Source organism: Mauremys reevesii, linkage group 4 (assembly GCF_016161935.1).
Source record: "Mauremys reevesii isolate NIE-2019 linkage group 4, ASM1616193v1, whole genome shotgun sequence".
Taxonomy (NCBI): Eukaryota; Metazoa; Chordata; order Testudines; family Geoemydidae; genus Mauremys; species Mauremys reevesii.
In genome coordinates this window covers 126,747,185-126,768,052 of record NC_052626.1, presented here as the reverse complement: position 1 = coordinate 126,768,052, position 20,868 = coordinate 126,747,185, and the positions used below count along the sequence as shown (strand labels likewise).

The window sequence follows — 20,868 nt, the reverse complement described above, 5'->3', positions numbered from 1 at the left end:
TGCCCGCCGCGGCCGCGCCCCCCGCCTCTGCCCCGCCCTTTGCCTCACTGCCCCGCCCCCCCGCCCCCTCTGCCCTACCGCCCCCCCCCGGCCTCTGCCCCGTCCCCAGTGCCTCGCCCCGCCGCGCCCCCACGGCCTCTGCCCCCTCTGCCCCGCCCCCACCGCCCCACTGCCCCACCCCTCCCAACCTCTGCTCCACCCTCTCTGCCCTACTTCCCGCCCCCACCGCGACTCCCGGCCTCTCCCCTGCCCCTCTGCCCAACTGACCTGTCCCCGCGCCCCACCGCACTCTCTGCCCCACTGCCCCGCCCCGCGCGCCTCCCGGCCTCTGCCCCGCCCCTCTGCCCCACTGCCCCGCCCCACCGCCCTCTGCCCTACCGCGCCCCGGCCTCTGCCCCGCCCCCGCGCCTCCCGGCCTCTGCCCCGCCCCCGCGCCCGCCCCCGGCCTCTGCCCCGCCCCTCTGCCCTACCGCGCCCCCCCGCCTCTGCCCTGCCCCCTCTGCCCCACTGCCTCGCCCCGCCACACACCCCCGGTCTCTGCCCCCTCTGCCCTACCGTGACTCCCGGCCTCTGCCCTGCCCCCTTTGCCCCACTGCCCCGCCCCACCGCGCCCCCGGCCTCTGCCCCGCCCCCTCTGCCCTACCACGCCTCCAGACCTCTGCCCCGCACCCATCGCACCCTTTGCCCCACCGCGACTCCCGGCCTCTGCCCCCCCTCTGCCCCACCGTGTCCCTCAGCCTCTGCCCTGCTCCACCATGCCCCTTGCCCCCCTGTGCCCTCTCACCAGGGGTGGCTCTAGCAATTTCGCCGCCCCAAGCACGGCGGCACGCCGCGGGGGGCGCTCTGGCGGTTGCCCGTCCTGCGGCTCCAGTGGACCTCCTGCGGACCTCCTGCAGACGTGCCTGCGGAGGGTCCGCTGGTCCCGCGGCTCCAGTGGAGCATCCGCAGGCACGCCTGCGGGAGGTCCACCAGAGCCGCCTGCCGCCCTCCCGGCGACCGGCAGAGCGCCCCCCGCGGCATGCCGCCCCAAGCACGCGCTTGGCGTGCTGGGGCCTGGAGCCGGCCCTGCCTCTCACCCCACTGCCCCAGTCTCACCATGCCTTCTGCCCATATGTGCTGCCCCACTGCCCCACCTCCACTGCGCCCCATCCCACTGTGCCCGTCTCACCCACCCCACGGCCTCCCCCTGCCCTGCCACTCCGAGCGACCCACCCTCTGCCAGACTGCCCACCCCCTCGCCAATTGCCCTGTCACCCACACATCTCCGACCTGACTGCTCTGCATGGGTGCTGGAACTACTGGAGCGAGGGGGGCTGCTGCACCCCCTGGCTTGAAGTGGTTTCCATGATATACAGGGTTGACAGTTTGGTTCAATGGCTCTTAGCACGCCCACTACAGAAATTGTTCCAGCCCCCCTGCTGCTCTGCCCCCGACAGCTCCCCCCACCCAAGTTCTGCCCAGCTGCCTTGACTACCCAGAGCACTCCATATTTTGCTCTAAGTACCCTTACCGTGAATATATTTTTACCTTCCCTAGTCACTGTTCAGCCTCACCCATTTTCCTCCTATGCCTTTGCTTTGTCCATGCACCATCTCCCACTATAGCTTCTGTCTTCTGCCGCTTAAGCTATTACCTAGTTAGCTACATACAGTTAAGAGTGTGGCCAGTGTCTGTTGCTTCTGGCCTGTGTCAGTACATTACGCTGAGTAAAACTGCAGTCACTTGGTTCGTTGTCAACTTTTGCAAAACTCTGCTGGGAGTGCCATTTAAAAGTAAGCCGCCGCCTCATTTTTATTTTCAGTAGTGTCCAAAATGTACTAGGCACTGTACAGATTATACAAGAACAGTCCCTGTTGCCAGGGGCGGCTCTAGCGATTTTGCCACCCCAAGCACGGCGGCACGCCACGGGGGGCGCTCTGCTGGTCGCCGGTCCCGGGCTCCGGTGGACCTCCTGGAGACGTGCCTGCGGAGGGTCCGCTGATCCCGCGGCTCCGGTGGACCTCCCGCAGGCACGTCTCCGGGAGGTCCACCGGAGCCGCCTGCCGCCCTCCCGGCAACTGGCAGAGTGCCCCCCGCGGCATGCCGCCCCAAGCACGTGCTTGGCATGCTGGGGCCTGGAGCCGCCCCTGCCTGTTGAGATGTGCTTACAGTCGATAGTAAACATCGTCCTAAATAGTTAACAATGTTTGTGGAAAACCTTCATAACCTGCAGTCTACCCATTTCACAGCTGATAATGTTTCAAGAGTTTAACAGTGAACAAATCTAAAACGTTGACATCATTCAAACACATGTGAAAGCCAAGCAGGGCAGTGTCCATTAATACCATGTGGGGGTATCTGATCAGTACAGACTCTGAGTTTCTGTACAGAGACTGGTCTCCATGCCTTCTGGTGGCAATGAGAAAGTATTTCCTTTTATCAGTTTTTAATTTTTCATCTTTTAAACTGTAGCTTATGGAGCAAGCAAAGGACTCTCTGCATCCAATGGATAGGGTACTGGACTGGCATTCAGAAAAGCTTGATTCTAATTCTCAGCTGCGCTGCTGGCCTGCGGGGTGTCCTTGGGCAAGTTATTTCACGGCTGTGTGCCTCAGTTTCCCCATCTGTGAAGTGGGAGTAATGATACTGACCTCCTTTGTAAAGCACTGTGAGATTTGCAGATGAAAAGTGCTAGTTATTGTGCTTCATTTGGTGCATATTTTATATGTCAATAAGAGTAAATAATACCTTAAACGATGAAAACAGAGAGAATTTGAGAAGTGGCTTTTTGAGACCAAATAGCTTGTGTATTTGAACTTTTGTTAAAATGTGTCATGATCTAAGTGCTTGTTCAGTCCAGTTGTGCTCCGCTTTTAAGTAGCAGCTGGCAAAGTGGTATGGCTGCAGGCACTCAGCTGGTTTATTGTTGTTTACCATGATTTTCTGCAGTGCTCTGAAATGGAATTTAATTTTGAAACATTTTCTGTTACTGGTGAAGTGCTTATAGTAATTCTGAAAGGTTTAAAGAGACACAGCTTAAAAAAATCCTATGGTGCAAGCAAATAAAATGTGTTTTCCTGTGATATTACTATGACTCTGCGCCCTGATCCTCCAAACACACAGATGCACTTTATTTGAGTAGTCCCTTTGACTTCAGTGACTCATATGTACGTGTTTGCATGACCCAGGCCTTATTTAAAAGTGAAAGAATTGTTAAAATGCAAAATTCTTGTCATTACTTATGCTCTTTGTTAACTTTCTTGCATTTCTCTCAGCTTGGAGAATGAAAAATCAATTTGACTTTTGTTTATATTGTATTCAGTTTTGCTTTCCAGTTTAGTGCTGCAATGTTTAGTTTGCCAACACATCAGGGGGAGTGATTTTGGTTAAAAATATCTTTTTATCAGAATTAATGCCATTGGAATAATTGGAAATAAAATAGTACCATTTCTCTGTGTATGATGTTTTATAAAAGTTTGGCTTTACAGATCTACATTTTGAGCCAAATTCAGGTTATCAGCATCTCTTATACAGTTCAAATATTATGCAGTTGGACTGCATTGTTGTATTTACTTCCATCTAATGGAAGAACTGAGGAAAAGCAACCTTAACTAATTTAATCTTCTTTTGTAGGCAAATAAAGCAGTTTGCTGACTGATTGAAGCAGGGAAAGCGCCATCTTCCGTACATAATCCAAACAAGATTTAGGGTAAGACAAACCTCTTGTGGGCAGCTTTTGTCTACATGCAGCTGCACAGCTGCATGAAGTGAACAGATGGTCTGTTTTGGTTGATGGACACTGATATTTTGTTACTTTCATTGTTGATCGGAATTTCCAATGTATTTGGGTTTATTCTGTTCAAGGCAATATACAGGCACTTTTAAAATAGGAATAGTATGGATTGGCCCAAATTAAACCTGGATCTGAAGACCCCAGAGCTAGAACTGAACTGTGCTGTTAGAGTCCCTCTTTAGTGAATATGTTCCAAAGGCTGATCCTAGTACTAGATACAATAATATTATTTTATAGTGAAGTGTGATAAGAGAGGATAGCCTACAAGAGGAATTATGTAAATTGGATTAAGAAAATATAGTCCTTTTATTATTAGGGCTAAGGGACAGTTGTCTTCTAGCTGGCATTAGCAGTGAAGGCAATAGAATGCCTCTGTAAGGAAAGGTGTTAGGGCATTATCCTGGGATTTGAGGTACCTGAGCTCATTTCCCCCCTCTGCCACAGGTTTCCTGTGTGACCTTGGGCAAGTCCCTTGGGCTCAGATCCTCAAAGTTGTATAGGCATCTAGCTCCCATCGAAATCAACAGGAATTAGGCACCTAAATACCTTTGAAGGTCTGGGCTATAGTCTCTCTATTCCTCAATTGCACATCTGTACAATGGGGCTAATAGTAGTGCCTAGGGTGACCAGATCAGAGGGATGAAATATCGGGACGCAGGGGAGGGGGGAGCAGAGCAAAAAAAAAAAAAGGCGGGGGGGGAACAGTTTCACAGGAGCCGTGCCACTGGATCGCACACCGCACCCAGGCAGCGCCCGCTGCCCTCCCCACGGAGCCTCCCGCCCCCCGGCCTGCCCTGGGCACATGTGGAACGTCCCGCTGCCGGTGGGGAGCCCCGCACCTCTCCCGCTCGGCTGTGCTCCAGCAGCTCCTTCCTGGCAGTGACGGGCAAGTTTATGGGTTCGAGGGACCCCGACCGGCTCCTCGCCCCTGTCCGCCGGCTGCTCCGCCTGGGACAAGTCTCGCCCCTGCAGCCCCTCTCTGCCGCGTGTCTCCGGCGGCCCACGCCCCCGGGCCGCGCTGCCCCCGGACCCACCGCGCTGCCCCATGGGCTGGAGCACTGCAGCGCTCCCGGCCCCATCCGGCCATGGCCCGTGTGCCCAGGCTGCTGCACTGGGGCATCTCCTCCCCAGGCCCAGCTCGGGATCCAATGGGGGCAGTGAGGGGGTGAGGCTTGGGGGCAGGGATCTAATGGGGGAAGGAGGGGTCGGGGCAGGGTGGGGGTGAGAGCCCCTCCGGGCTCCACCTGTGCGCCGGAGCGGAGGGCAAAATTGTTTGTTTGTCCCATGTCCCGACCGAACATCGGTCGGGACACGGGACAAACAAGCAAATATCAGGACAGTCCTGATAAAATCGGGGCCTCTGGTCAGCCTAGCAGTGCCCTGCCTCACAGGAGAGGTTGTGAGGTTAATCCATTAAAGAGTGTGAATTGCCCAGATACAGCACAAATGCAGGTAGAGTTTACTGCCACCTAATCAGGAATAGGAATATACCACTTTGGGCAGAGATGAGACAAGCTATGTAAATAAAAGGTTGTTAGAATGAATGGCAGGCAGAGGGCTCAAAGGTAGCCTTTGAAGGAATTTGTTATGTGGTAGGAAGTGAAACTGGCAACTCCATTCAGTGTGAAATTAAATTGGTGCATACACTGGAATAGGGAGGGGCTGTAACTTCTGATTAGAAGAGAGATTGTTAAAGTCTCCATAATGTTGAGAAAACAGATTATTCAGCCAATGACTTTGCAGCTAAGACGCTAATGCAGGAGGTTCACCCCTCTGCTGTAATAAGTGTCAGGAGGCAGGTAAACCTGACATACACAGAATATTTTGGTGATTCAGGGGAGATGGAGTTCTGAAATGTTACAATGCTAACAGAGAGAGACAGCCCGTCAGTGAGACACTGAAACACCTGAGCTCTGACATTGTAAGATGTGATCCTTTGTCTTAATTACAAGATCCTGAGTACCTGGCTAACCTTGTTAAACAAATGGACAATTCCATTCTGTTAGGTCCCTAAACATCCTCTGCCTTTCTGTGAAAGTGTCCCAGCTCCCTTCACTAAATTTCAGTAGCTTTGAGCAGAACTGACATCACCGATTTGTGTGATAGCATTATGAATAACACACACAAATCAAAAGAGAAGCAGAACCAGAAATAATTTAAAATACGCTTTTATTTATAGTGTTGAAAAATTACTCATCATGTTTCTACGTTCGTACAGGGCCTGGCACAATGGGGCCCCCAACCTGGCTGAAGCCTCTGGGACATAAATGTTAAATAACACTGATGATGATAACAATCAGCTACAAACTCATCCAAGCTATTGTTTCCAAGTCTGATATACTGAATTTAAAAAAAAAATATTTAAATAAGTCCATTGAAGTACTAGAGGTTACACAAATCCCCCAACAATATTTAATGCTGCTCTACAATAACACTTCGCTCTTATAAACTTAGACCCAGATCTGCAAAGGTATTTAGGCACATGACTCTAAGTTAGGATCTGGGCCTCAACTGTTTGCATCCTTATCTCTCAAAAGCACAATTATCTGCATTGCTTTGCAGCACAGTTGTTTGTATAAATGAAGCAGCTGAAGTAATGACAGGTAAATAGTAATACTAATATTTCTGGTGTTTGTGTCACTCCCAGGTTAATAAATACAAAATGCACTTTAAAAAAAATGCAATTGCATTTGTAAAAAGCTTGCAAAACCTTGCTTTCCCCCTACACAGAATTGTTCTAATGCAGTGGTTCTCCAGCTTTTTTTTTCACGGACCACTTGAAAATTGCTGAGGGTCTCGGCGAACCGATCTTTCCAAATGTTGTTTGTACCGTTAGCTAACTATTCTAAAGCGCTTTGGATAAAAGCATTATATTTTAAAAAAACTTAATAATAATTAACATTTTTTGTTCTACAGATAAAAGCACACAACTCATATTTTAATATAGTCTTGCCTTTCTAATGCGATGGATGTGCCCACTCTCCTGTGCTGCGGCAGTCCCCGAGCTGGGCAGGGAAGGAGCGAGGGTCTCCCCTGCTGCAGCAGCCACCAAGCTAGGCTGGGAAGGAGAGAGGGTCTCTCCCTCTCTCCCCGCGCTGTGGAAGCCCCCAAGCTGGGGCTGGGAAGGACTGGGGTGTCTCCCTGGCAGCCACAGCCCTGGAGCTGGGGAAGGTCGCCTCTTTCTCTGGCCACTGCAGCCCTGTACATCCTAAATTCCTCCCACCCACTCTTCTCACCCCACTGCCCCCTCCCACCTACCCCCTATTCCTCCCAAGGCCACCCCCTCACCTTACATGTGCATCTTCTCCAGGATCCAGGCACCTAATTAGTGGAGCCACACCTGCAAGGCTCCATTTATTAGGTGGCTGGCCCTTCATTCTCTTGTGTACGGCCCCCCAGGCATGTACCTTAGAGGAAACTATCCATGGACCACCTGAATGGAGCTTACGGACCACAGTTTGAGAACCTCTGTTCTAATGCAACAATCCATTGCCCTGGAGGCTGTTCCATTGCTCAAAGTACCCTCCATTGAAAATTATAGACTCACAAATGTTCCGCTGATCAAACTATCCGATTGCCTCATCGCTCCAAAGTGATTTTATTATCCTGTACCTTCTACCCATCTTTCTATGTGTTGTTTTTTTAATCACAGTTTTAGCAGCCTTTTTTGTAGGGATCCTCTATTGACCGCTGGTGTAGTACAATATGAGACGTAGGCGAGGGCAAAGCTAGATATTATAAAGGTGAAGACACTTCAAACTGATGACATACTTTATAAAGTGCAATCGGAAAAATGACTGTAAAAATGAGATTGAGGCACATTGTGTATTCTCTCTTAATTGAATCTGGATCAGATTTTCTGAGTTTACACATTCTGAGTGAAATTCACCACTGTGCAGAGGTGCCTGCACCACTTAAACCCAATTTTGAGATCTCCTGCGATACATTATAGGCGTTGCACAGGCCCTCTGCATAAGAGTGAATTCCACCCTCAAAGAGGATTTTTCTGTCCGCTGGCTGCAAAACTCATTCTGAGATCTGAAAATCCAGCTGGGCTCTTTCTGCTTCTTGCATCAGGAGCAGCAATGGAGGAGCACAGTTTTGATCTCTTAATGAAAGAAATAATGTTTGCCCACTAATGGGTTAGGCCCTAACATTCTGTGGGGGTAGGCAATCAGAGAAGTAGATTAGCTATGAATGAGACAGAATACAACTCACTCCCTCATAACTGCATTTGTTCTGCAACGCTTAAGGGGAATCAGTAAAGTCAGACATGAGGAGCAGAGATGAAGGTTAAGAGAGGGCCATTCTTATGCTTTCAGGCTGTATTTTGTGATCAAAGCACAGAGTTTCTCGGTCATCTGCAGCAACCTCTTTTCTTCTTTGGTGGCGCTGGTACCTCCACCACCTCAGTTTTTAATCTGTCTTCATGAGCTTTCAGTGATCTGGCATGATAAACATGAAACAAATTAGCCAGTTAATTGCCCTGCTGTTTGGAATCTACATCATCATCTGTCGTGGAAAGCTCTAGTAAAGGGTAGGGCTGGGGTGTTCAAAGGGTCTGAAAAGAGTTGCGTGCCCAATTCCCACAACAATTCAATGGAATTTGGGCACCTATTCCTTTAGGCTCCATTGAAAATTTCAACCTCAATCAAGCCACAGTCAAAACAAACCTGCTCACATCAATCAACCCATCGGGGAGTTAAGCAACATCCTGAGGATTGGAGCCCAGATTGCGAGCTGTCTCCAGGCAAAGCAGTAAACCTAACAACAGCAGGTAGAATGATGCCTGGCTTGTTGCTTCCAGCTAGCCACCTACTCTCTGTACAACACCCCAGGATAAGGAGAAATAGCTAAGGTCCTTTGTGCCCTCAGGTTGTGTTATTCTGTGATGGGGAGAAGGGGATTGGGTTGGCAGCATCTAGAAGTCACACTGGACGTTATTAGTGGAGGAACATAAGTGAATCTGGGCCCGGTATGCCCTATTCCGTTCTTCCTTCCAACAATCTGTTCTAGGCACAAAAACATACTATTGATGGTTTTGTTAATCTGCTTTTACAGGACTGAATGTTTGAAGTGCATCCTGACATTCTAGTGAAGAATCCATTTAGGGCTCATTTTTGTGGGCCAGGACAGTGGAATGAACTCCCCCACGCAGGGCCGGCTCCAGGCACCAGCCCAGCAAGCAGCTGCTTGGGGCAGCCAACTGTGAGGGGCGGCACGTCCGGGTCTTTGGCGGCAATTTGGCGGCGGGTCCCTTACTCCCTCTCAGAGCGAAGGACCAGCCGCCGAATTGCCACTGAAGACTGAAGCGGCGGTAGAGCTGCAGATCGCGATCGCGGCTTTTTTTTTTTTTCCTTTTTGCTGCTTGGGGCGGCAAAAACCCTGCAGCCAGCCCTGCCCCCATGAACTAAAGACCATCACAAACCTCACCAACTTCCATACCAAGTGCAAGATGCACTTCTCTGAGCTTGTCTTCTCCAACATAAACACAGACCAACATATACACATAAGGAAAAAACAACACACCCCCCGCCAAAACAAGCCATGCCACTGCACGTGCTTCTCTGCTTAGGGAGAGGATGAGAGAACAAACAAGTGACTGATTTTAGTCATGTTGCTTAATACATGACTGGAAAGTACTCTGATAGTGTGCAGTGTAAAAACCTGTCTCAGCTAGAACAGACTCTTATCTTTACACCTGTGGCTGGATCCTCAGCTGTGGTAAACTGGTGTAGCTCCAGTTTTGACACGCCCTGGGTGGGCACATAGGAGCTGCGTACATTATCTATGGAGCATGGGGATATACAGCTTTCAGCTGCAGGGGTCACGTCAGCATGCAAAGCAGAAGAAGAGCAGTGGAAATCAGGACCCAGCCCTTTCATTCAGGACAGTCAGCAACCCCACGGCACACTCTCACCTGGCGAAGTCAATCATGGATTCAGAGACTTTGTCGCCCGACGCAGCACTGCATTCATAAAACAAGAGCTCACACTCCTGGAAGACACAAGAAGGCACACACAAATTCACTTCCCTTCCAGAACTGTTTGGTAGGTTCAAGCCATAGATTGCATAGATTTAAAACAGGTCGCGCACAAGTGTTGTGATTTTTCCCAGATAATCATCAAACAACCAAAGACGGGGGAGTCGGTGCATTTGGAGTAATGATATCATGGTTTGTGTAGGATTAAAAAAAAAAGCACGAGGGACTAATTACGCGAGGAAAGGTGGTGATCTGTTGGAAATGCACGACCCAGAGGGTCTCCTTGCTGCTGTGGCACAGAATTCATATGTGAATAAAATTGTGCATTGTAATTATTAAGTTATAGGAATGTTGAGAATGAAATCCAGCTTCCCCAGCAGCTTCAGTGCTAATCTTTAACAGCAAGGGAAAGCCTGGCATGCTATAGACATACACAGAGGCAGCACTGCCTAGTGGATTGAACACAGAGTTGGCAGCTAGAATGTTCTCTTTCTGGCTCTGCCAGTGATTTGCTGTGTGTCCTTGGGTAAGTCACCTCATCTCTCTGTCCCAGGTTCTGTAAAATGGGGAGAGCGATACTTGTCCATCTCACGGACTGTTACAAGAATCAGTGCTTGGACATATAAAGCATCTTTCAAAAGGGATGAGTCAGTAATTGCTTTATGTTTTATTATTTACATAGTGCTGGAGAGGTGCCTGGCATGTTATGGTACAGATAGGCCCAGATCCTCAGACATGTAGGAGCCTAATTCCCACTGAAATCAAGGGAATTACACACCTAAATACCTTTGAGGATCTGGGCCAGATTCCCTGCCTCAAAAACGTTACCGCCTGAGGCCCTGATCCTGTAAGCTGCTCTGCTGGGGTTCAGTTCAGTGGAGGAGGGCCAGGGAATAGCTTGCCAGATCACGGTCTGAGTTGAAACAAGGCCAGCAGGAGGAGACAAAAACACAAGGCACAGGAGGGTGCAAGATATGGTTCTGTGGTCATTTCCTGGCAATTAATGACCAGCCGATTAGTTAAGGGCTCTCTGCTTTGCCTCAGGTCCTCAATTCCCACGCTAATCGTTAATGGGAGGAAATGCCTATCCTGTCAGTCATTATGGCTTAATTATAGCCTTGGTTTTGCTTTATTCTTTTAACCCCCCAACCCCCAACTAAGGATGGTGAAAGAATTTAAATAGATGGCAAACTCCAATAGATCTGTTCACATACCTTAGCCAAGCGTCCACCCTCTTCAGTAGATACCTGTCTTTCTGCGGCACAGTCTGTTTTGTTACCAAGTAGAAGGATGACAACTCCATCTCCTGCTCCTTCCTGTGAAGCAGGTCAGGTGTGGTGAAATCTTGGCCCCAGTGAAGTCAGTGGAAGTTTTGCCATTGACCATAATGGGATCTCCAGTTTCTTCAAATCATAACCCTACACAGCTTCTGAACACATCAGGGCAAAGCCTAGAGTAACCCCACTGACCTGCATGGATTTGGTCCATTGGGGCTTGGGTTTACATGATAGAGCAGGGGTAGGCAACCTATGGCACGCATGCTGATTTTCAGTGGCACTCGCACTGCCTGGGTCCTGGCCACCGGTCCGGGGGGGGGGCTCTGCATTTTAATTTAATTTTAAATGAAGCTTCTGAAACATTTTGAAACCTTATTTACTTTATATATAACAATTGTTTAGTTATATATTATTGACTTATAGAAAGAGACCTTCTAAAAAGGTTAAAATGCATTACTGGCACGCAAAACCATACATTCGAGTAAATAAATGACGACTCGGCACACCTCTTCTGAAAAGTTGCCAACCTCTGTGATAGAGCATCTCTTCCAGAAAGGCATCTGGTCTTGATTTGAAGCCATGAAGAGATGGAGAATCTGCCACTTCCCTTGGAAGTTTGTTGAAATAGTTCCAACTGACCCCAGAGTAGATTGAAAAATTAATGTAAACATTTAATGAAAAAACTGACTTTGTTTCCATTCCTCAGGGTTCAAAGCTGATCCATTTTCTTTAAAAAAAAAAAAAAAAAAAAACCAAAGAACTTTTTTCTTTTTGCAATTTTTTAAATAAAAAAAAAACACTACGGAAATCATTTTCAAAATCCTTCATTTTCCCCAAATCAAAACAAAAAAGAGTTGATAACCATTTTGACAATGTTTTCAGTAAACAACATCAGGAAAATATTGTGCAAAATATAGAAAAAATGAACCTTTATTACAAAATAAATAAATGAATGATAGAATAAAGGCTATTCATTAACATAAGAATGGCCATACTGGCTCAGACCAAAGCTCCATCTAGCCCAGTATCCTTTCTTAAACAGTGGCCAATGCCAGTGGCCAATTGACAAAAAAAAATCTGAAAAATTTCCACCTGCTTCAGTTATAGCCAGCTCATGGATGAGATGCAAAATCAAGGCTGTGACCTTTCATGGTTATTAAAGAACCCATGAGACTTTTCCCTAAACAAGAATAAGGCTGTCAGTGGTATAGTTCTACAGGGAATTCTTAAAGCACCCATCTTGGCAACCACTGCATTGTCTCCATAAGAGATAAGGCCAATTTAGCCCTCATATTCATGTAGGTGCCTGCAGCTGACTTCAGTGGGAACTGTGGGTGTGTGGTCAAGGGCAAAATTTGGCCCATATTGATGTAACAGTTTTGCTTAGTGGCTAGAGCGCTGGACTGAGACTCAAGAGACCTAGGTTCTATTCCAGGGTCTGGCCTGCTGGGTAACCTTTTCTCTCGCTGTGCCTCAGTTTCCTCATCTGTAAAATGGGGATAATAATACTGACTTCCTTTGTAAAGCACTTTGTGATCTGTGGATGAAAAGTGCCATATAAGAGCTAGTATTATTATGACACCAAAGAAAGACACTACCACACTTCAGTTACTTGCTACTGCAAATCCCAACCCTCATGTGGCCAGATGCAGAATAATGTAAATCAGTGTAGCTCCATTGACATAATGGAGTTACGCCAATTAAAACCATCTGAGGATCTGGCCAGATACAGCTGCATACGTTGAAATTCACAAATGTTTCTTCCATGTGCATTCCTAACTTAGCATAAGACATGGGTCAAATTCATTCCTTATGTCATTCCAGTATGTTTGATGGGGATTACATCATGGGTGACTCTGTCTAGATAATGATACTGAGGGCTGATAAAATTTCATGGCATCAAGTACGTGGGTTGTTTATGTCTTTTTCAAAAAACGAATAGTCCCAGTACCAATGCCCTTGTTCCTCTCTTGACTATTTTCTTGGACCAATATAGTCATCCTAAACATGATTCATAAAATATAGGTGGCCCAATTCTGCTCTGATTTCTGCTCCCAATCAGCCTGGCTGAGTATAGTTGGGTTTGATGACGTTTAGGTCAGGGCAGAATTTGGTCCTGTCTTCTAAAATGACTATGTGTTTCTTTTTAAGAATATAGCATTTAAAGATCTCAGAGCCTCTTGCACTAATTAATTTAGCCTCACAACCCTCCCTCTCCCATTGAACAGTTGGGAAACTGAGGCACAGAAAGGTGCAGTGCCTCACTGACAGTCAAACAGCAAATTCAAGACCAAGCTGGGAATAGAATCTAGGGGTCTTTGTTTCCAGTCCCCCACTCAACAGCTAAGGGTATATCTACATTGCAAAAAAAGGTGTGTTCTTGACTCAGGTTAATTAAACCACATTAGCTAACTCAGATTAAAATAGCAATGAAGACATGACAACTCGGCTTTAATTTGGGTTAGCAGCATGAATTCAAGACCAGAGTTCAAAATCGAGTTGCCATGGCTTCACTGACAGTCTAACCCAAGTTAAGAACACTCCTTTTTTGCAGTAGAGACGTACCTCAAAGCTCACCACCTCTCCTAGTTGAACAGACAGACATATTTCCTGGTTATGCCTCGTAGAGATATTTAAATAGTTCCTTAGGCTACGGCATTATGTCTCTGGGTATGTCTACACAGCAACTGGGAGATGTAATCCCCAGCGTGAGTAGACATGTACACACTAGCTCTGCTCAAACCAGTGCCTAAAAACAGTGTGGCCATGGCGGCTCGGGCTGTGTACCCAAGGAGTTAGGCAGAATTGATTGTACTCTGGTGGCTAGCCCGAGCCCCTACCCATTCTGTGGCAGCATACTGGTATTTTTAGGTGCTAACTCGAGCTAGGCTATTACACCTCCCGCCTGCTGTGTAGACACATGTATGAGACAGAGCAAGCCAGTGCAATAATGAGCATCCAATGACCCTGCCATTGGACTCCCTCTGACAGCAGCTGTATCATCCAGGGCAGCCATCCCAGAAGAACCTATCTTGAACTTAGTGCATTTAAAACCAGGAAGGAGGGGAGAGTTATTACCCAGCCAAATTCAGATTCCAATCACATGGGGGTTAATCTGGAGCAGTGGTTCCCAAACTGGGGTTTGTGAACCCATGGGGATTCACGAAATGTTACAGGGGGTTCTCGGGGGAAAAAATCCCTAATGGCAGGCAGAGCTGTCCCTAGGGACCCCAGGCAACACGGGGCCAGCAGCCCAGAGCCCCTGGACTTCCAAGAGAGAAGCAGATCAGAGCAAACGTATCTATCACACTGAGGAAATTTAAACTTCAAGACTCCTTATATGAAATGGAAAGGGAGGTGGATATATTTTGCTGTTTTTAAAATTAAATAGGCAGCTAGTATTGTTTTTAAAATTATTATGAAGAACAAGTTTAAGCTTTGTTGTAACGTGCGTTATTTGCCTGGACTGCTCAAGACCTGAATGCTTGTGTAGGAGGAACTCTAGTTGGCTTCTTAAATACCTTTATGCTGTTTCACATCTGATACTCCTTGATGAAACATAGGAGCCTTGTCTTATAACAGGCTTATTCAAAGTGTTACAAGCTATGAAAGTGAGATCTTGGAGGAGTTTTCATAATGTAATAAAATACTGTAATGATAAATAATAATTAATAATAAATAGTGTGTAGTAAGCATGTCATAATTTTTTTTTTAATTTCCAAAATCACGGCTTTTCATAATTTATACTCAGGTAAAGGAGAAAATCCCTGGAACTATTCATTTTTAGGAGAGGGTTCGCGAGACTTGACATTTTAGTGAAAGGGGTTCACGGGTTGTTACAGTTTGAGAGCCACTGATCTGGAGTAACTCAGTTGAAGAGAACAGCATCACTGAGTTTGCACTGCTGTCACAGAGAGCAGAATATGGTCTGTAACACCCACCCTCATGAAAGGAAGGGAAAACCAGAGTGAAGAAACATGTAGACTCTTTGGGCCGGATTCTCTGATAGTGTAAATTGTGTCACTTCAATGAAGCTATGCTGATTTAAACCAGCTACAGATCTGGCCCTGTGCCCATCATGATTCTGCTACAGAGTTCACATGGGCCAGATGGTTTTGTAGCTAAAGCAGAGACATGAGTTCTAGCCCCAGTGCTCCACTGACTCACTGTGCAGCATCAGGCATATTACCTTACCTCTCTGTGCCTCAGTTTCTGAGCTGTAAAATGGGGATAATAATACTCGCCTACCTCTCAGGAGAGAAATGAGTCTCAGTTCATTAATGTTTGTGAAATATTTGGAAATCCTCAGATAGAAAGAACTAATAAAGCATAAATAATTATAGGGTGGAAGCCTGGTCCCATTGAAGTCACTGGGAGTCTTGGCATTACCTTCAATGGAGCCAGGATTTCACCCATTATACCTACCTGGATACAATTCAGCCAGTACCGCACGTCCGCGAAGGAGTATTCTGAAGTGACATCATACATCAACACCACTCCATCAGCTTTTCGGAAGAACTGCTTGGTGATGCTATGGTACCTGTCAGAAAGCACTTTTGCTTTTTACACTTAGGTACTTACTCTTTTTGCACCATTTTTAACAGCAATCCAGAGGTTTAAAAAAACCCACAAGTACATACAAAGTGTGTTTCAGCTAGGGGTTGTGCAAAACCATGGTAACAAAACTGAAAATGCAAATGTGCAAAAATATGCAAATATTCCCTCCTGCAAGGGTGTGAAGCAAAGACACCATTTTGCAAAGTTTGACAGATAAGTGAAACTGGGGGAGAATATGGGCAGGGGTTTGCAAAGCTTTGGCAGAAATAAATTTCAAAATGTATTACAGTTTTGCAGAGCCTTAACTGTGTGTGCATGTGTTTATAGATAGATAACAGGTAATTATAGTTATGTGTGTATGTGTATATGCATACACATGGAGTAAATACACACACATTATATTGTGTGTATACCATATACTTATAAACACACAAAATACATACAAATATTTGTGTGTCTATGTATATACATATATAAATAGAGTAAATACACACACTCCATATTATGTGTATATGTTGAGATAGCTCAGTAGTTTGAGCATTAGCCTGCTAAACTCAGGGTTGTGAGCTCAATCCTTGAGAGAGCTATTTGGGGAAAAAATCTGTGTAGGGATTGGTCCTGCTTTGAGTAGGGGGTTGGACTAGATGACCTCCTGAGGTTCCTTCCAACCCTGATATGCTAAGTAGATATACACACACATATTTGTGAATTTAGGGTCAAATCCTGGCCTCTCTGACATCATCAGGAGTTTGCCTTGAGTTGAGTGGTACCAAGGTTTGGCCTTCAGTACTTATGAGAGGGGCCCTACTGACAGCCCTGGGGACTAAAGGTCTCCCTAAATTCAGTCCTGCCCCAATGAGCTTGGATGTTTATTCTTCATCTGGACTTTATCCTTTCAAACATCTTGTGTGAGCATATATTTATGTGGATTTCCTTATCCAAAGCTGTATTTCCCTGTACGCATTCTTTTTTGTATATACAGCACTGTGCCTTACCTTTCTTGGCCAGCCGTGTCCCATAGGCGTAGAGCAAAGCACTTGTTGTCCACAAAAAGGTTTTTGACCCGATAATCCATTCCTAGGGCATACAGCACATTTGTAATGCAGTAGAATTCAGCCATGAGATATGGACATGGGGCAGGAGCGATAGGGTGATATTCTATGGCCAGCCTAGATGATCACAATAGTCTCTTCTCAGATTAAAATCCCAGAATAGTGGCTGGGTTTTTAAAAGGTCTGGTTAGTTTTATGATGACTAATAAGAGTAACAGTTGGGCATGTTCTGCTAACCGGTGCATGGACCAGGGAGAATTTCTGCTCCTTTGCCCCCCTGTACAATGGGTCGGGTGCTTTATTTAATGTTTATCGCCGATCCTGCAGTCCGATCCGCATAGCCAGCCCCTTGCTGCTGAGAGTCCCAGTGAGGTCAGTGGGAGCCTATGCACAGATCAGACTGCGGGATTGGGGCCTGAGATTGGTAACGTACCCAAGCTCAAGGTATATCTGTACAAATCCATCTTAAATATGTGGAGGTGTGTCTCTCACCTTCCTCTCATGCATCAACAATTGGCCACTCCTGGAGGCCCTGACTTAATCCATCATTGGTTTGATTTGGCAGGGCAAGTCCTATGTCCCTACAGGACTGTATTTATGCTTAATGGAAGCTGTGGGATTCTTACCTACAGTAGCAGCTAGGTTTGGGTTGAAGGAATCCTCGTGTAACCGGTACAGAAATGATGTTTTGCCAACATTTGAGTCCCCCACAAACAACACGTTATAAAGATGGTCTGGATCAGGGCAGGTCTCCGTGGTGCCTTTAGCAGCTCCGCCTGGCTGCTCTGGTGTCACATTAGCTTGGTATCCCTGGCCTCCCAGTTTGGGGATTGCATCCTCGTTCACTTTCACACTGCTCATTTGCTTCTCCTCTTGTTGAAAAATATCCAGGTCTCCTCTTGTTTCTTCTGCCCGTGTTGCTTCTGGTTTCCCAGTGCTTTGGAGCTGCGTCTTGGCCTGGAGTGTATCCCCCAGCTGGCTGGCTCTGAGAAGGGCTTCTCCTTGTTCATTTTCTACACCTTCCTTGTGCAGGGCTCCCACATGAGGGAAATAAGTTGGTGGTGTCTCCTGTTTTGGTGTCTCTCTCTGCTCAAATATCTTCTCCAGCGCTTTCATTTCTGGAGGCTTTTCCTTCAGCAGTGCCTGCTCAGAAACAGCAGGTGGCCACACATCTGCAAGGACCACATCTCTCTTCATTGATACCCACTTCTGAATTTCATCTGCCTGCTCTGTAATGCCCGGCTGCAAGACACCTGGCAGGAGAACACCTCCCTCTGGCGGGTTCTGCTTGTGAATGGTGGCTTGTGTTGCAGGTTCTGAAACAGTAGGGGGCTGTACCTCTGCATAAACAACCTCTTTCTTTGTGAGTTTTTGAGCCTGATCATGCGTTGCTGGCTCAGAAGCCCAAGCCTGCTTCACCTCCTGTGCATGAGGGTCTGCTTGAGTTGGTCCCTGTTTAAGAGCCTCTCTTTGGGATGTAGCCTGATTGGTGGAAAGGACTGAAAGTGCCTCAGGCAGGGCCTTAGGTTCATTGTCATTTCTTGAGAGCACCTGATGCTCTGAATCTCTGACCTGCTTGATTCTTTGCTCAGAATCCCCACCTTGTCTGTCTGGCTGTAAAGAAGCATCCCCATGCAGTAGGTCATCTGTCTCTGGTACTTGTGGTTCAGACACCTTGTTCAGAGCTGCTATTGCATCATTCAGTTCGCTGAGCAAAGAGCTTTGGCCTGAAAGTTCCTGCTGGAAGAATGTGTCTCCCTTTTTCATAAACTCTGTGAAGGGGTCTTCTTCTATGGAGATCACTCTTGTCCTCTGTCCCGAATCAGCTTCAGGAGCAAATGAAATACCGTACGGCACCCTGCAAAATAATACACAATGGCATATGCTATGTACAGGAGAGAGAAAATAAGGCCATAATGGGACACTCAAACACACTACATCATTGCACTGAGCATTACGGACTATACCAGGCAGGGCCGGCTTTAGGAAGGGCAGGGCCCAATTCGAACAGTTTCGACGGGGCCCCGGCAGGGATGACTATATATATATATATATATTAAAAAAAAAAAACATGTAAAAAAACACATGGGGCTTGTACTCACTGGGCGGTGCTCCGAGTCTTCGGTGGCACTTCGGCGGTGGGGGGGTCCTTCCTCGCTCCAGGTCTTCGGTGGCACTGAAGGACGCGCCGCCGAAGTGCCGCAGAAGACCCGGAGTGCTGCCGGGTGAGTAAAAATTAAAAAGGCACCTCTAGCCAGGGAAGAGATTCTCACTGGGTGTGGGGCCCGATTCGGGGGAATTGGTGGAATTGGCCTAAAGCCGGCCCTGCCAGTGCTGTGAAATACATCGGAGAGCAGGGATGCCGTGCTTGTATGTTAACTTTCTGCTGAGTGGAACCAGCAGCAGCCAGGGCTGGGTTCAATATCTAGGGGTTCCTTTCCATCGATCCAACACATAACCAGCTCGAGCCCTCACCCTGTAACCTGGGAAATTTACCTATCACCCTGGGCGCCTCTGAGAGGCAATACTTCCCCACTTGCAAGCATAGTGTCTGAATGTAGAAAAGAAACTTTTAATAAAAGGAAGGAAGTAACTCAGTGTTAACTTGTGAAAACACTGCAAACAGGGTTCATAAACATAAACCATGAGTAAAGACCCCCCTCAAGTAGGTTGGGCGGTGTCCTTTTCCCGTCAGGTTTTTAAGTCCAGCAACCCAAAAGTCCCATTCACATGCCCAACCCTTCTATGTATCCCTGGTTGCTGCCCCTGGTCAGTGCAGACCCAGAGTTCAGAGGTGCATCTGCAGAGTTCACCTCCCACCCTGCATGGGGGGCAAAGCAGGGGGGTAAGAGGCATCTTACTCGCTTCTCATGTATGTTAATGCAGCGAGAAAAACAATTGCACCTGGCTTGAGAGATTATTGTTTAGTCCCTTGTGCACTGGGTGAGATTAAAAGAAAAACAAATGGTCCAAACCACTGATAAAGAGGCCTATCGGTAAAACATGATGAGGGCTTGATGCAAAGGTAAAACAGCAGAAAGGGATGATCACGGGCATCCGATTAAAATAACCGAGCTTTGTAAAGGATAAAGGTTGGCAGAGAGATTGCTAGGTAGGTAAGGAGGTAAGTTAACAATGCCCTGTGCTGGGGGGTTAGTGGGGATAGAACCTCTTCAGCACCACCTCTCAGGCCTCTACCACTTGGACTAAAGAGTAACCCCATTGTCCAGTGGCAGCAGTAGGCTATTACCCTCTCTGTGGACTAGCTACGGGAAGGGTGCTTTGTCCACTTAGTCAGCATCTTACATAAATTAATGCAGAAACTACCAAAAAAAAAAAAACAACCCAAAAACTAATGGACAGATCACTCTTCTGTCTCTTGGAATACAATGCACAAAATGCCCCTCCAGATTTGCTCCAAATACAAGGAACATCAGGGAAAAATGCCCCTCCAGTGCTGCTCAACGTATGAGATACATTGGGCAAAACGTTCCCTCACATCATGTGTTAGGTACAACACAGTGTCCCACTGGGGTTTCAGTAGAACCTCAGCACATGGGAGAAACACTGATAGCTGCCATGGAGCAGGACTGAGGTATCACCAGGGGGGTAATCATCACTCCTTTGATCCTGCCTTATCTAAACAAATCGCCTCCATTTGTGCCACTTACAGCTGATGGGAGCTGTCTGGTGTATCATCACTCTGCTGGGATCCAAGTCTAATATACATTTCAGAGCAGAACATTTTATCCTTGTTCAAAGTTTCCTTAAACAAGCCAGGGAAAAGGGAGAGAAAAAACATCATCGGTGAGAGAACTTAAAAGGAAAAATCGCTTTGTGCTTGTGCTGGCTACAGCCCTTTCTCTGCAGCATAAACTCTCTTATCCCCTCCCTCTGGTAGGCAGATCGTGATGAATGGACCTTCTAAAAATACTTTTACATAACACTTTTCACCCATCGATCTCCAAGTGTTTTACAGTGGCCGGTATCATCATCCACATTTCACTGATGGAGAAACTGAGGCCCAGTGAGGGGAAACAACTTGCAGCCCATCAGGGGTAGAGCTGAGAATTGAACCCAACTCTTTCCTCCCCTGGTTCAGGATCCTATCCAGTCGGCCACACCGACTCCCTTTATGGGTCTGTCTACACTGCATCTGGGAGAGAGCCTTGTGCAAGCAGGGATGGGGCTAGCATGCTAAAAATAGCTGTGTAGACATTGCTTTGA

The 20,868-nt window shown here is 47.2% G+C and overlaps 1 protein-coding gene across 5 annotated transcripts in view; it reads right to left on the bottom strand.

Moving 5' to 3' along the window:
• Positions 1 to 7,044: 7,044 nt before the first annotated feature.
• Positions 7,045 to 20,868, bottom strand: part of RAB44 (RAB44, member RAS oncogene family) — a 41,311-nt gene continuing 27,487 nt past the window's right edge. For all 5 annotated transcript variants that reach the window (XM_039535173.1, XM_039535174.1, XM_039535172.1 and 2 more), the window contains 7 exons: positions 20,313 to 20,407; positions 17,268 to 18,499; positions 16,585 to 16,666; positions 15,458 to 15,572; positions 10,970 to 11,071; positions 9,693 to 9,769; positions 7,045 to 8,217 (listed from right to left, as the gene is read on the bottom strand). In XM_039535173.1, coding sequence (XP_039391107.1) covers positions 8,130 to 8,217; positions 9,693 to 9,769; positions 10,970 to 11,071; positions 15,458 to 15,572; positions 16,585 to 16,666; positions 17,268 to 18,499; positions 20,313 to 20,407 — 1,791 coding nt within the window. In that variant the 3' untranslated portion in view covers positions 7,045 to 8,129. The remainder of the gene's footprint in view (positions 8,218 to 9,692; positions 9,770 to 10,969; positions 11,072 to 15,457; positions 15,573 to 16,584; positions 16,667 to 17,267; positions 18,500 to 20,312; positions 20,408 to 20,868) is intronic.